The 16,516-nt window shown below is 40.9% G+C and overlaps 1 protein-coding gene across 3 annotated transcripts in view; it reads right to left on the bottom strand.

Moving 5' to 3' along the window:
- Nucleotides 1-4,251: 4,251 nt before the first annotated feature.
- SLF2 (SMC5-SMC6 complex localization factor 2) overlaps nt 4,252-16,516 on the bottom strand; it is a 32,769-nt gene continuing 20,504 nt past the window's right edge. For 2 of the 3 annotated variants that reach the window (XM_053389376.1, XM_053389377.1), the window contains exons 12-20: nt 16,138-16,243; nt 15,614-15,790; nt 11,647-11,744; nt 11,458-11,542; nt 10,471-10,596; nt 8,889-8,966; nt 8,369-8,455; nt 7,865-7,933; nt 4,252-6,067 (exon numbers count right to left, since the gene is read on the bottom strand). In XM_053389376.1, the coding sequence (XP_053245351.1) occupies nt 6,023-6,067; nt 7,865-7,933; nt 8,369-8,455; nt 8,889-8,966; nt 10,471-10,596; nt 11,458-11,542; nt 11,647-11,744; nt 15,614-15,790; nt 16,138-16,243 (871 nt within the window). In that variant the 3' untranslated portion in view covers nt 4,252-6,022. The remainder of the gene's footprint in view (nt 6,068-7,864; nt 7,934-8,368; nt 8,456-8,888; nt 8,967-10,470; nt 10,597-11,457; nt 11,543-11,646; nt 11,745-15,613; nt 15,791-16,137; nt 16,244-16,516) is intronic. The other variant, XM_053389378.1, reaches the window with a different exon arrangement.

Below are 16,516 nucleotides of genomic sequence, written 5' to 3'. Positions count from 1 at the left end.
CAAGCAAAGACTAATTCGGGGGGGGGGAGTGTGGCTGAGAAGCCAACTAATGACATTTCTATGCTTTGTAGAACAAGGTCAACTGGAGTTTCTTGTGCATGGACCTATTTTATATTTGTGCATGGCAATATTTTATAGGTAATAGGCCATAATGTCTGGTATATAGGACATACAGTGTTGGAAATCTGACAAAAGACTGCAAAGAAGTCAAAAGCACTCACTTTTCATGGAATTTACAGTGGTACCTCAGGTTAAGAATGTAATTCGTTCTGGAGGTCTGTTCTGAACCTGAAACTGTTCTTAACCTGAGGTACCACTTTAGCTAATGGGCCTCTTGCTGCCGCTGTGCCGCCACCGTGCAATTTCTGTTCTCATCCTGAAGCAAAGTTCTTAACCCAAGGTACTATTTCTGGGTTAGCGGAGTCTGTAACCTGAAGTGTCTGTAACCTGAAATGTCTGTAACCTGAGGTACCACTGTATTTAAAAATCTGAGTTGTGCAACATTTACAACATGAGGAGTCCACTATTCCACTGCAGCTAAAGTGTGCACAACTACCCTTTGCTCTGTGCCAGACAACCAACAACTACAGATTATTTCATGAAACATTTGTCCATGTTTTCCTTGAAGCTTTGTGAAGGTTGAACGGACCCGCTCTGAGAATGAGCCCACTTGGCCACTCATCTACTCAAAGATCTGCGGCACCTGTCTTAGACCCATCCTCCCTGTGCCTGCCATTTCCTCACTGAACAAACTCTTTCCTTCATAAGAACACCTGTTCTCGCATCTTGTTCACAGCAGCCAACCAGATACCTATGGGCAGCCTGCAAGAGTTCAACAGCACACTCCCCACTTCTGCCGCCAGCAAATATTCAGAGGCGTACCACCTCTGATACTGGCATAGCTGTCAACTTGTCCCTTTTCTTGTGAGGAATCCTATTTGGAATAAGGGAATTTCCCATAAAAAAGGGAAACGTTGACAGCTATGGATACTGGAGGCAATAGACAATTTCTCTGCAAAGTCCCTTTTCCATGAAGTCTTTAGCCTTGCCCAAACAAAGCTTAACAGTACCTGTTCACTGTTGCTTTTACAAAGAGCCTGCTGGCTCAGGCCAAAGACCCGTCTAGTCCAGCATCCTGTTCTCACAGTGGCCAATCAGATGGGAAGCACGCAAGCAGGACACAAGTCCAACAGCACTCTGCCCACTTGAGATTCCCAGCAACTGGTATTCAGAGGCATACTGCCTCTGACAGCAGATGTGGGAAATGGCTTTCGTATCTAGTAGCTGTTGACTCCTGCCTCCACCAAGGTCTCACCTGTCTAAATCTAGATGTTAACATACTTGGGGCAAAGGGTTTGATTAATGTTGCCCTAACACCCATCCATTGACATAAAGGTTGGGGAATCTGCAGTCCTCCAGGGTTTGTTGGCTTAGAACTCCCACCCTCTCATGCTGGCTGGGGCTGATGGGAGTTGGAGTCCAACAACATCCAAACTGTTCAGCCCTTTTCTGTTGAAAGTGTGGTATAAGTAATCTTTCACACAAATGAACATGAACAAAACTAGGCTATGTCCTCTCTCTCCATACCACCACATATACAAGTGTAAACACATACACAGAGAGGCAAAGATCTCCTCCATTAGGATGGACTACAGGGTGTTAAGGCTGGAAAGGCTACTATTTAAAGTCTAGCATAGTTCCCACCCCTTCAGTTCATCATGTTGCCACTACCAGCCTTGAAAGTGTTTTTGATATCACACCTATACCAGCGTGACCAGCAGAGTAGCCCAACAAAGCTTCAGGGTCTTCCCCCTTTCCCAAGTTGACGGTGAAGAATACACTGCACTTTGTGGGCCAGGAGTTAAGTGTTTTATTGCCTCAAGACACAAGACAATGCAAACACATTTTATACATAAAGTCAAGAGATGCCGGTGCATGATAAACTACACTGCCAAGTACAGTAACACGGTCTTAGAGGTTAAACCGAAGAGATCCAAATATAGAGAGGTCCAAGTTTGGAGAGAGTTCCAACACCAACACCATTCCCTACAGTACACCTTGAGTCATGCCAGAGACCTGCGGCCTGGAGCTGTTTCAAAAGGCCCACCGCAGCTGGCATCCTAACCCTAAACATGGGGGAAGGGCAACTTGAGACACAAACCGGTGCAATTTTACACATATTCCAGAATTCCACCAACAGTCCTTTCCACCAACTGCTGATGCTTTTGTTGAAAGAGAAGTTTTTAGATTGTTTGCACATAAACACAAGCAATCAGGAGCAGAGACCAAATGTCCAGCAGCATAAAATTGATAATTAACTGGTTTTGTAATTAGAAGCTGCTATATTTATATATGCGGGACGTGGGTGTTGTTGTGGTCTAAACCACAGAGCCTAGGGTTTGCCGATCAGAAGGTCCGCAGTTCAAATCCCCACAACGGGTTGAGCTCCCATTGCTTGGTCCCTGCTCCTGCCAACCTAGCAGTTTGAAAGCACATCAAAGTGCAAATAGATAAATAGGAACCACTCCGGCGGGAAGATAAACGGCATTTCCATGCACTGCTCTGGTTCACCAGAAACGGCTTAGTCATGCTGGCCACATGATCCGGAAGCTGTACGCCGGCTCCCTTGGCCAATAAAGCGAGATGAGCGCCACAACCCCAGAGTCTGTGACTGGACCTAATGGTCAGGGGTCCCTTTACCCTTTATATTTAAATACACTCAAACCCAAATAAGGAAACAGTGAAGGCTGCACACCAAGAAGCAGAAGAGTGTCACTATGGAAGAGAGGTAAAATCACAAATACAGCTAGAATGCGACAGGAAGCCCTGTGAAAAAATTGATTGGGAAAACTAACTTGTGTGTCTTTTTCAAGCTTATCTGAGCATTCTCCCAAACTCTTCTGACCAGCTTTCATATTTGTTGTTGCTTTGTGGCAGAGGGTACCTGACTTCTTTGGTTTTCTGTGAGAACAGAAATTCGCAAGATAGACAATGTTAACAGAGAACTTAATATATCAAACTCCACTTTTTATACAAAAGACAATGTAACAATTGGTCTATGTCTGGGATAGCCAACTCCCATCAACTTAGCCTGGTAACATATAGGTTGCTAGTGTAAGTTAAAGGTCCTTCCATAGCTCCCTGGCAATTGGCACTGGAGGTGGGAAGGTGTAGACCAGTCCACTGGGTCATATACTTGTGTGGGTATTCATCCTCATCACCATGGAGTGGAACTTGGAAAATAACTTGGGAACCTGTGCATTTAAAGAAGCAAACAGATTGGCCGAGGGCCTGAACACCCGTATCACTTGATGGAACACCTCTGAATTCAGCTCCTGTTCTGCCTGAGCCAGATGCTCCAGCTAAGCCAATCTGCTCTTCTGTTTGCTGTCCTGCTCAGATGATACGGGTGCAAGATTCTCCTCTGCCCAGCTGAACAGTAGATGAACTTCCTTCAATAGGGTTTGGCAGCTTCTTCCCCTTGGCGGTTTACACATGCCTTTAGAGTCATGTTGTTGACCCAAGCTAAGCTGTGGTCTTGGAGTAAGTCACTCTCAGCTCCAGCCAGCAGATGGAACAACTGGCCTCCTGCACAGACCACTTGCATTAGCCTAGATCAAACAAGCTCCCCAACCCCAGTGGCTCCCATGTGTGGTCACTTGCACGATCCTAGTTAGGTCAGTCACCTCCGCTGTCCTACCCCCCAAAAGGACTGTCAATCCATCACATACATGAACAAGAGACAGAAAGAGAGAACTGAGGAGGAGATGTGCCGGAAGCTACCTTCATGGAGCAGGCTGGACAATAAACTGGGGAAGGTTGCTGTACCCCACAGAGGACATAAATAAGCCTATTTTGCATTTCCCTACCTTCTGGAGCAAGTGGGAAAAGCGACCCAACTGAGGATATCAACCTCCACTGTAGGAAAAAAACCACGACACCAACTCCAATTATCTGCTGGTACATAAACAGTCTCCAGGATCAGCAAGTCATAACAAATTCAAGAGAGCATTGGTAGCCCAGCAGTAGCATGCCTGTGTTGCAAGCTGTATTGTCTGGGGGAAAATGAAATTATTAAGCTAGATACATGTACAAGGGGAAACTACTGCAAGATGACAAGGTAGCATTTCTGGATTTAATCATTTAAGATGAGATGCGTGTTGCTGTACAGGAGAGGTATGGTGCTCAGGATCTCTTTTGCCTGAGTGTAAGGAATAATGCCGAAATTCATATTCACATATAACACACATGGTTATTTTATACTTTATTCTTACTCTTTTGTCTCATTAAAAAAAGTGGTTAAACTGTGACCTGGATAATTCCAAGTGTGTTTGAAAAGTAATACAAATAGTATCTCTTCATATAATACACAGATACAGTAAAGTGGCAAAGAGAGAGCAGGCATATTTTGTACTTTATAAAGTCAATGTGAAATGTTTATAAAAAGTTATATATGAGTATATTCAAAAGTACAAATAAACAACAAAGGAGGCTTTTAACTATAGGCCAGGATCCAGAGAAGTATGCACAGTGTGCAGGCACATTAGGGCTTTCCCCATTTCTCTTCTCACTGTAGCCCCTGGCTGGAAAAGCTGCTCCTTTAGGTCAGAGGACCTACCTTCCACAGTAGCTTTTGATGCAGCACAAGGTGCTGCAGGTCAAAGAGAAAACGTCAGTGACGCCCCCACCTGAGCAGAACTGCACTCTCCTTGCTCACAGGGCTCTCTGGACACTGGCTGTGGAATGCAGGGTCTGTAAAATACTCCCCATTACAAAAAAGAAATAAAAGAAACTAGTCCCCTTTGAGGTAGCATTTCCCACCCAACCTGTGGGATGTTGGGGTCCAACAAATTCTGAACAGCACTGAAAGCGTGAAATGTTTTGATATAAATTGAGTACAAACTTTCTTCCATTAAAATCAATGACAAAACTCCCATGGATTTAACAGCGCTGAACTGCTCCTTGACTAGCAGTCCATCTTGCTTTATCAATCTATTTTGCATACTTCTGCTTAAAATGCATAAATAGGATTAAACACAATGCCAAAAGTGTCTCCTCGTAAAAATCAATTATCTTAGACTTATATTATCTCTACTTCTTTATATTTACATTTTAATTTCTGTTATGATCTCTAACAATTTGTTTATTCACATTTATGGCAGTGCAAGCATTCAGAAAATCTCCCTCTCTCCTTATAATTTATTGGCATTAAGACTGAGATGCCTGTGAAATATTCACAGCTACACACAACTCAACTATAGTATCTATAGTGGCATGACCAGGAGAATAAACTCTTCTCTGAATTTATTTACATTTCCAAACAAATTAATTCCCCTAACTATTGACTAACAGATCTTTTGTATTAGCATGTAATTTTGATGCATAGTCTAAAACCAAGTATGAACTGCCATTAATCTTTTTAACTTCCTTGAAAACTTAAAACTGGGCTCATTGGTGGCATTTAAAGACACCCAATTGCTTAGGCAGCTGAATGTGTCTACAGGTGAAAGGCTGCAACACTTGGTACACTTACTTTGAAATAAGCTCCAAAGGAAGCAATGAGATTTGCTTCCAAGTGCATAGAGGACTGTAGCTCAAGTGTTTCCCCCATCACTTTCTAAACACAAGGGTCACTTTAGCACTTCCTGTCCATTCCAAAACAAATACAGCGGTTTCTAAACTTTGCTTCACAGTAGGAAATATACAGTCCTGTCCTTTGGCAAAACGCAACAGATATATTAGAATAGTTCTATTTTATAGTAACAAGCATGACAAAAAATAAAAACTACCCTTACTTTTAAAAATATTGACTCTTTATCAAATCAATCTAAACAGGATAAGACATGTTAAAAGATTCTTAATTACGGACATTGTTCAGTTATTAGGGAAGGACAAAGTAAGAATCATATAAAATATGTGGAAGTGATATCCAGATTACTGCCATTTTTCTTCTTAGGCCACGCTATAGTCTTCATCCTTTTATTTTCTTGGCCATACTGTCCATTTTGAAATTCTCTTCAATCTATCCATTTGAAGCGTCTGGGACCCAAAAATCATGAATCTGCCCCTACGATAAAAATAAATTGAACTTCAAAATCAGTTTAGGCCAAAAAACAAAACTTTAGTTAATTCAATAGCAGCCCTATATAAGACCAAAGACATGTATGTACAGATAACTTGCAATTTATGTACATTCAGCTTTATGTGCTTGGCAAAAATACTAAAAATAAATAAAACAGAGGTGGAAAGGAGGGGGGGTGTCCAGGAAAAAAACGTTGGCACTCCCACTTGCCACTGAACTCAATCTTCTGACTATACGTGATTTTGGCTCTACATACTATCCCCAGAACGTATCTCCAGTGTAAGTTGAGAGTCAGCTGTATCTATATATTCCAGCACCTGTTTCCACACAGTGGCCAATCAGATGCCTCTAGAAAGCCCATGATGAGGTCATGAAAACAATGCAATAGTCCTCTTCTGTTTATACTCTGAGTGTGGCATGCTACCTCTGAATCTAGAGGTTTCACATAGCCATCATTCTTCTCCTTGAATCAGTCAAATCCTCTTTTAATGACCACTACCAATGACCACTACCACACTTTAATTCATACCATAGAAATACTTCATTTTGCTTGTCCTAAACCTAATGCAAATAAATTTCATTAGATGGCTCTGAGGGGAGATACATGAACCCCTTGCTCATTTTTGTTGCCCTTTTCTGCACTTTCCCCAACTTTACTGTATCCTTTCTGAGGTGAAGCAACCAGAACTTTACACAGTATTCCAGATTTGTATAATGGTATTATGACACTGGAACTTTTCAGTTCCTTTCCTAATTATCCCTAGTGGCACCTTTCTTGGTCTGTGGTATTCATTGTAGTTGAGCTTCTATTAAATGTGGTTTTTACCAAACTTCTCATTTGAGGCAAGTTTCTGCTTTTGAAGTAAAATGTGACCATATTGGACTTCCTTGGCAATTGTCCACTTACATATATGTTGAATTCGGCAGCACTATGGCCAAAGTTACCAATTGGTTCGACAACACATATCTCACAGCAGATCCTGGGTGCCACTTTAGGATTAAGTCCAGGGTTGTCACCTTTCTGGCTGGTTACATGTCCTAGGACACAGTCATTTAGGATACCTCCTTGTCACGACTGAAATACACACGCACTCAGTCTATGTGAAGATAACTGAAGCCACACATTACTGCAGCACTTTTTCCTTTTCATGCCTCATTGATTTCCTTCTACATCACAAGATCAGCCTGAGCATTTTGGCCAGGGGAATGATAGTATGTCCCCAGTTCTAAACTAGTTTTGGAGTTCTAGCTTGTTGGAATTTATGTCCTCTTTGACATACAGAGCAACACAGCTTCCAGTTTAAAGGCTTAACTAACTAAGCATTGTAATCTAACTAAGCATTATATTTCTTTTCAGTAAGGCAATTTCTGTCCCTTTGCACGTTTACATTTTCAGCTTGTACAGTGTTAAGATTTCTATGCTTCTAGTCTGATATTTTAAGGCATGCGTGAGTGATGCATTCATCTTTCCAGGCACATTTGCGCTAATTTGTTTCTGTAGCCAATGAGTTACACTTCATTCTTGAATAATTCCAGGCTGTTACAGAATGGTTTTTAATATATATATAATGCATGCTACATACCCCTCAAGCATTATTTTGACATCCAAACTTCTATTAGCAAATCTATAGAGCTGCTCACCTCTTAGAAAAGCAAACTTATTCATTATAATATGCCACAAAGACACCCTTGCAGAAGTCTGTCATTACCATTACATTGAAGACTTACAATATTTCTGTAAATCACACAGCAATATGAAAAGCTGTTTTAACTGCATAGTACCTGAGTAAGCCGAGAACTGTGAATCATTTGTTGCCATTTGCTGTATGTTCTAGCAACTAAGTCTTTTACCTAGAAAGAGAAAACAAACTGATTGAAACCAACTGGGGGAAAGGATGCTTAAGGGTGCAATCCTACATACTCTTACCTCGGAGTAGGCATCATTAAACACAGTGGGGCTTACTTCTGAGTACATAGATGAATCAGATACCTAGGGCTTACATCATCATCTGCTTCAACCTTATTCTCATCAGACCTAAAAATGCAGGACTGAAGTGCACTCTTGCAATTTAATAAAAGTGTGAGAAGCAGCCCTGAAATCAGCATTCAGGAGTCCACAAAAGAAAACCCATGCCCTGGCCAAGGTAGGATGTTGGAGTAATGGAAGCAAACTCCTCAAATGTGCAAGGTTACTCATATTTGAATGCATATAAGGAAGAGGTAACAGAGAGAGTCCTCACAATGACTCTTACCTTCTGAGGATTAAAAAAGTACAAGACTACTCACCTTAGTTTTATAGAACAGTCTAACATCTTCTCTAATATCACATTTTACATGTTTTTCCAAAGTAGTGCAGAGTTTCACCAGCCATTCCTAAATGTGAGATTCAAAGAGTTAATTTTGTCCTGACCAAATGTGTAAATAATGGGAAAAGCATTTCAAAGTGACATCTTCCCTAAAACTTAAGTTATTATCTACATTAATACACCCAAAATAGGCTGTGTATTGGGGAAGGGTATCCTACACTATATAGGGCATTATTGCACCTAGAAAGAAACTAGGAACCCATGCAGCTAAAATGGTTAAAATGTTTACAGAAGATATTTGAGCCTTCATGAGCACAGTTAAATCTAAAAACAAACCTTTTACCTTGATGAGGAATGTAACCCCAGCCAAAACCAGGAGACCACCATTTCCATGAATTTGTAGTATAAGCACATACATACTAACTTTAATTTATTTCACAACATTTAAATATCACCTGATTGTATTACAATCTCTAAGTGGTTTACAAAAAATTACTTACCCTGTGGTTAGAATTTGTAACCTCAGAATTGCTAGCTTCCCTGACCAAGTGAAGAAGAACATAGGCCAGATAGTATGCCTAGAAAATGAACAGAAAGTATTCAGCCTAGCTCTTAGTTGGATGCTGCCAACTTCTTTGAGGGGAAAACCAATCAGTTTTCACAAAGAAGACAGTTCAACTTTTGCAGATGCTCAGTGAAAACTGAACAGCCTATACATCTGAGTGTGTTTACCACTGCTTTAAAAATAGCACTGAGATTCAAAAATTACCAAAGTATACCAACAATGCAAAATTGCAGCAGATTTACACATTCTGCTCTTAGTAGTCAAATACTTGTGTCTTACCCCTTTCAACTACCCACACATCAATATAAATCGATTAAGAACTGGTTCTTAAGCAGCAGGTGAAGGAACAAAAATCAAAAAAACTTTTAAGATAAACCAGGAGTTAGGTGCAAATATGCCCAGACAAGTAAAACAGTTTATTCACCATTTTTTGAGCAAACAAACTGCACAAATATGGGGCATTTACATAGGTATTTGCATCTATAATGCCAGCTTGCAATAAAGAGTCTATGTGTAGTGTGAAAGGCATGTATTCCTGGAATGAGAGCAATTAGTGTTTGCTGAAGCCATAAGTTGTATAGAATGCATTTACAACAAAACTTAAGCAGAAGAGTCTATTGTAACAAAAAGTTGTATCACACATACTGCCAATTCCTCCCCCCAACAACACACAAACTGGCACCCAGTGTACCACCTACATGGTGGTCACATGTGAACCAGCCCTTGGTAGTATTAAGGACAATTTCCAGCATACAGTGGTGTTTAATGTGACTTTGGTGAGTAAACAAAATGAGTAGGCAATAATAAGCCTTTTCTTTATTGTGGCTTTAGGGGCTTGCTGTAATACAAGAAAGGTTATTAACACAGCCCAGTCTATACCTCTTGATAGGTCACAGCCCAAAAGAAGGCTTACAAGGCAATATTGTATAGTGCAACATAGGGGAGTTCTCATCCTGGACTATTCCACAAGCTGCAGAGGAATCAGCACCTATGTCAATCTTCATATCTGGGCACTCATTTTAGTAGGAGAAGACACTGTTGGGAAGAGTGACTGATACATTTGTTGTTATCTGGAGTTCACTTTTGGCTCTAAGTGTGAATCAGTTTGATCTTGATAGAGACACGTTTTTAGGTAGTCTAAAACTTGGACAAACTCTGTCCTAATAATTTCTCAAATGAGATTGGCTAAGATCAGCAGTATGTTCTCTGCTGATCTGCTCAGGAGCTTTGTTGATCTGCTGTGGTCAGAGCAAAGAACTTCGAGCATATTATATTATTCTACTCGAATGGGTAATCAATACAATAAAAAAGTAGTAACTCCCCTGCACACACACACAAAACTTAGCCCTTTCTCTTTTCTCATCCATTCACTTCATCCCACCTTGCCAATGCTTGCCTTCTGAGATATGAGCACCTCCTAAACACAAATAACCAACAACTCAATGCCCATCTGGTTCCCAGCCTGCCTTAAGTTTGACCCTGGGACCCTGCTTTCCAGGAATGGTGTCTGAGATTACCTCCGGTTCATATTGACGAAGAAAAGACTCTTCTTTAAGACCATCATGGTGTCCCACTGTCTCAGATATTCTCTTTAACAGATTCGAAGGTTTCATATTCACTAGTTCTTTACACAGAAGTGACATCTATGTAATCCCAGGAAGAAGGGGGGGGGACAGATTAGAGAGGAGCACAGCTTACTAATACTTCCTGGCTTTTGGCACCATTAAGAAGAGAAAGCCTAAATCATTTTTAAAGACAAAAGTCTGGAGGATAATTAATGTATGTGAGCTCTCCCAAATTTTTATTCATGCTCATGGATCCTGAGAATTCTTGGGTTCTAGTTTACTTTGAAGTTACATGAATCAAGACAAACATCTTATTGGGAGTAATCGAGAATGAGAAAGAGAGCAGGAGGGACAGTAACAGCAAGCAGAGTAAAGTTGTACTGATGAGCAGCAGCTCTGGGTAGTAATCCAAACAAGATGGGTGCACATAATTTGAGTTTATTTTATCAAGAAAAGTGACAACATAAATTTTAAAAATAGAATAAATATACCAAGGCAGCACTGAAGCAACTCAAAAGCTTGCAGAGGAACAGAAGCAGCATGTTCAAAATAGATTAGAGAGGATTTCCCTTAGAGCTGATGGATGCTGAAGTCAGCCTCTAAAAAGCAGGAGGAGCTGGACACAATTTGGAATAAACACCTCTTTTAGTTTGTGACTTAAGGAAGCCCTAGGATTGGTAAGAGCAAAAATACTCTGTCCCTGAATGAGGGAACCCTAGTTATCTCTATGTAAATAGCAAAAACTAGGTTTCCCTTGTTCACAAAAAGGAATACAAAAGGAAAAAGGGGTTGAAAGAAAGAAGAGTTCTTCTGGGATTTTATGCCCTCCCAAAGAAAGTCATGCAAGCTGCTTATGATCATCAATGTCGATCATGGATTAGTGGAATAAAGGTAACTCTTAAGAACTCAATATATTAATAAAGCAAGTTTGTACAGTACCTGCTGGTCATGGCTGCTGGGTATTTTCACATGGGTTTTAAGAAGCTTCAAGATTACTACCAAGCTAAGATGCCTTCTTATTTGTCTGAAACGATAACATTTAAGTAAAGATTATTTTCTACAATGTAGTGGTTTCTCTGTGTGTTTTGAAGTGACATGCAAAGTGAACTGTATTGCAGTGAGGCTTACCTTCCTCGTGTCATCCAGTTTGGGACAAACTGAACCAGCCCTAAGAGATCATGATGGTGGCTGGACAGGTAACTTATTGCACGGCATAACTCAGGCATCTTACAAGCAAGACAAGAGAAACAGTCATTAGTAGCAATTAAGAGCAACTGCAAAAAATCTAAAAGTTTCAATGCAATGCACACAAGAGTCAATGGCTATCCTTTAATAATGGTATTGGTGAAGGGGCTTGAATAACTCAGAGAAGCTATGAGCTATGCCGTGCAGGGCCACCCGACATGGACAGGTCATAGGGGAGAGTTTTGACCAAACGTGATCCACCTGGAGAAGGAACTGGCAAGCCACTCCAGTATCCCTGCCAAGAAAACTCCATGGACAAAGACAACAGGCATATAAAAGTTATGGCGCTGGAAGATGAGCCCCTCAGGTCAGAAGGCATCCAACATGCTACTGAGGAAGAGTGGAGGACAAGTACAAGTAGATTCAGAGCTGATGAAGCGGCTGGGCCAAAGCTGAAAGGTCGCTCAGTTGCAGATATGCCTGGAAGCGAAAGAAAAGTCCAATGCTGTAAAGAAAAATATTGCATAGGAACTTGGAATGTAAGAACCATGAACCTTGGTAAGTTGGATGTGGTCAAAAATGAGATGGCAAGAATAAATATTTACATCCTGGGTCCATTTAGTGAACTAAAATGGATGGGAATGGGCGAATTCAGTTCGGATGACCATCATATCTACTACTGTGGGCAAGAATCCCGTAAAAGAAATGGAGTGGCCCTCATAGTCAACAAAAGAGTAGTGAAAGCTGTACTGGGTTGCAATCTCAAAAATGATAGAATGATCTTGATACGAATCCAAGGCAGACCTTTTAACATCACAGTAATCCAAGTTTATGCACCAACTACTGGTGCTGAAGAAACTGAAATTGACCAATTCTATGAAGACTTATAACACCTTCTAGAAATGACACTAAAGAAGGATGTTCTTCTCATTATAGGGGATTGGAATGTTAAAGTAGGGAATCAAGAGATAAAAGGAACAACTGGCAAGTTTGGCCTTGGAGTTCAAAACGAAGCAGGGCAAAGGCTAATAAGAGTTCTGCCAAGAGAATAAGCTGGTCATCACAAACACTCTTTTCCAACAACACAAGAGATGACTCTACACATGGACATCACCAGATGGGCAGCATCGAAATCAGATTGATTATATTCTCAGCAGCCAAAGATGGAGAAGCTCTATACAGTCAGCAAAAACAAGACCTGGAGCTGACTGTGGCTCAGATCATCAGCTTCTTAAAAAAATAAAATAAAATAAATTTGGATTTGATATCCCGCTTTATCACTACCCTAAGGAGTCTCATAGCGGCTAACATTCTCCTTTCCCTTCCTCCCCCACAACAAACACTCTGTGAGGTGAGTGGGGCTGAGAGACTTCAAAGAAGTGTGACTGACCCAAGGTCACCCAGAAGCTGCATATGGAGGAGCGGGGAGGAAGGTTATGAGTTCACCAGGTTATGAGTCCACCACTCTTAACCATTACACCACACATAGCAAAATTCAAGCTTAAACTGAAGAAAGTAGGTAAAACCACTGGGCCGATAAGATATAATCTAAATCAAATCCCTTATGAATACACAGTGGAAGTGAGGAACAGGTTTAAGGATTTAGATTTGGTGGACAGAGTGCCTGAAGAACTATGGATGGAAGTTCGTAACATTATACAGGAGGCAGCAACAAAAACCATCCCAATGAAAAGGAAATGCAAGAAAGCAAAGTGGCTGTCCAACAAATAGCAGGGGAGAGAAGGAAAGCAAAATGCGAGGGATATAGTGAAAGATACAGGAAATTGAATGCAGATTTCCAAAAAATAGCAAGGAGAGACAAAAAGGCCTTCTTAAACAAGCAATGCAAAGAAATAGAGGAAAACACTAGAATGGGAAAAACCAGAGATCTGTTCAAGAAAATTGGAGATATGAAAGGAACATTTTGTACAAAGATTACCATAATAAATGACAAAAGTGGTAAGGACCTAACAGAAGCAGAAGACATCAAGAAGAGGTGGCAAGAATACACAGGGGAATTATACCAGAAAGATATGGATGTCTCGTACACCCCAGGTAGTGTGGTTGCTGACCTTGAGCCAGACATCCTTGAGAGTGAAGTCAAATGGGCCTTAGAAAGCACTGCTAATAACAAGGCCAGTGGAAATGATGATATTCCAGCTGAATTATTTAAAATTTTAAAAGATGCTGCTGCTATACTCAATATGCCAGCAAGTTTGGAAAACTCAGCAGTGGCCAGAGGACTGGAGAAGATCAGTCTACATCACAATCCCAAGAAGGGCAGTGTCAAAGAATGCTCCAACTACTGCACAACTGCACTCATTTCACATGCTAGCAAGGTTATGCTTAAAATTCTACAAGGCAGGCTTAAGCAGTATGTGGACCGAGAAGTCCCAGAAGTACAAGCTGGATTTCGAAGGGGCAGAGGAACCAGAGACCAAATTGCAAACATGCGCTGGATTATGGAGAAAGCTAGAGAGTTCCAGAAAGACATCTACTTCTGCTTCATTGACTATGCAAAAGCCTTTGACTGTGTGGACCACAGAAAACTATGGCAAGTTCTTAAAGAAATGGGAGTGCCTGATCACCTCATCTGTCTCCTGAGAAATCTCTATGTGGGACAAGAAGCTACAGTTAGAACTGGATATGGAACAACTGATTGGTTCAAAATTGGGAAAGGAGTACGACAAGCCTGTATATTGTCTCCCTGCTTATTTAACTTATATGCAGAATTCATCATGCGAAAGGCTGGGCTGGATGAATCCCAAGCCGGAATTAAGATTGCCAGAAGAAATATCAACAACCTCAGATATGCAGATGACACAACCTTGATGGCAGAAAGTGAGGAGGAATTAAAGAACCTTTTAATGAGGGTGAAAGAGGAGAGCGCAAAATATGGTCTGAAGCTCAACATAAAAAAACGAAGATCATGGCCACTGGGCCCATCACTTCCTGGCAAATAGAAGGGGAAGAAATGGAGGCAGTGAGAGATTTTACTTTCTTGGGCTCCATGATCACTGCAGATGGTGACAGCAGTCACAAAATTAAAAGACGCCTGCTTCTTGGGAGAAAAACAATGACAAACCTAGAAAGCATCTTAAAAAGCAGAGACATCACCTTGCCGACAAAGGTCCGTATAGTTAAAGCTACTGTTTTCCCAGTAGTGATGTATGGAAGTGAGAGCTGGACCATAAAGAAGGCCGATCACCGAAGAATTGATGCTTTTGAATTATGGTGCTGGAGGAGACTCTTGAGAGTCCCATGGACTACAAGAAGATCAAACCTATCCATTCTTAAGGAAATCAGCCCTGAGTGCTCACTGGAAGGACAGATTGTGAAGCTGAGCCTCCAATACTTTGGCCACCTCATGAGAAGAGAAGACTCCCTGGAAAAGACCCTGATGTTGGGAAAGATGGAGGGCACAAGGAGAAGGGGACGACAGAGGACGAGATGGTTGGACAGTGCTCTCGAAGCTACCAGCAGGAGTTTTACCAAACTGCGGGAGGCAGTGGAACACAGGAGTGCCTGGCATGCTCTGGTCCATGGGGTCACGAAGAATCGGACACGACTAAATGACAACAACATGTTATGGGATACAATGCGCTCTTATAATATCTATGCTTACTTTTGAGATAAAAATTGGTTACCATGTTATCTTCACTGCCGCTGTAGCTGCAGTTTAACACATCTACTACTTCTTAGACAAAAAATAATATTTCCAATCAGTGTCTCCAATACAAGTAGTATTTATCAGCAAATGATTGGAATTTTAAAGTATTATATTTCTTTTGGAGCTCAACCGAAGCAGCAGTTCCCTCAAGGCATGGCTAAACACACAAATTCTGGAGGTTTTGGCAAAATTAAGCTCAATTTTACACAGATTACACTAAACACTTATTGATGCAGTTACCTTGGTATCCCACTCTCTGATATTTTCCAGTAGTTTTATAACAAGGCACTCCAAGTCCACTAGGGGAAATTGTTTCAGCTCTTTTGCCAAACTCAGTTTAAGCAGCAGCAACAGCAACATAAATATTTCTTTGTCCGTGTAACCTTCTGGGTACATGCTTATACAGAGCCGCAGAAACTTAAGGGGAGAAATGAGATGATAATAAAACTTCTTCTTTAAGCAATATTGAATCTAATCTCAGTTGCGTATTACAAGTGCAGACAGTGTTTATTCCTTTGATGTGAAACTTACTAGGTTTGTCTGTCCTTGAACCTATCAGGGGTCAATTTCTGCTAACTACCAATAAGAAACAAACTCATTGAAAGAACGTTCTTTTTTAAAAGCTTTAACAGTCAAGATCAACCAGCTACTAAGTTTAGCTGTCCAAGTGAATCATGACTATCACCAGCAATCACCACATATGCTTCTCTTATACAAGAGAACTTTCAAAAACAGGAAAAGGAGTGGAGGGGGGTCTCTCTCACCTTGGACATATTGCAAAGGTTGGTGTCTATTAGATGAAAGATAGGAACCGAGTTTCCAAAGATGTCTCCGCTTGGTTTTTTCTGTATAGTCTCATGCATTTCAGATCTAGCAAAAAAGGATTTCCCCCATTAAATTTATTACACTTCGGCAAAACGAACTACTATAAAAAGCTCTGCCTTGGCACATTTGTAGGACGTTATAGAACATAAAACTTAGAATGTTGTTTAATTTGAGTCTAAATCTTGAGGTCTCGGGACCGAGGAAAATATGTATCAGGAGACAAAAAAAGATAATAAAAGTACAGCATGAAATACCTACTTAAATGCAAACCACAGAAACATACTAATCGGAACCCTACAGAAGTGGCAAATATTTCTA

Source organism: Podarcis raffonei, chromosome 5 (assembly GCF_027172205.1).
Source record: "Podarcis raffonei isolate rPodRaf1 chromosome 5, rPodRaf1.pri, whole genome shotgun sequence".
NCBI lineage: Eukaryota > Metazoa > Chordata > Lepidosauria > Squamata > Lacertidae > Podarcis > Podarcis raffonei.
Note: the sequence above shows the minus strand (reverse complement) of the source record. Positions and strands in the feature narration are given on the sequence as shown.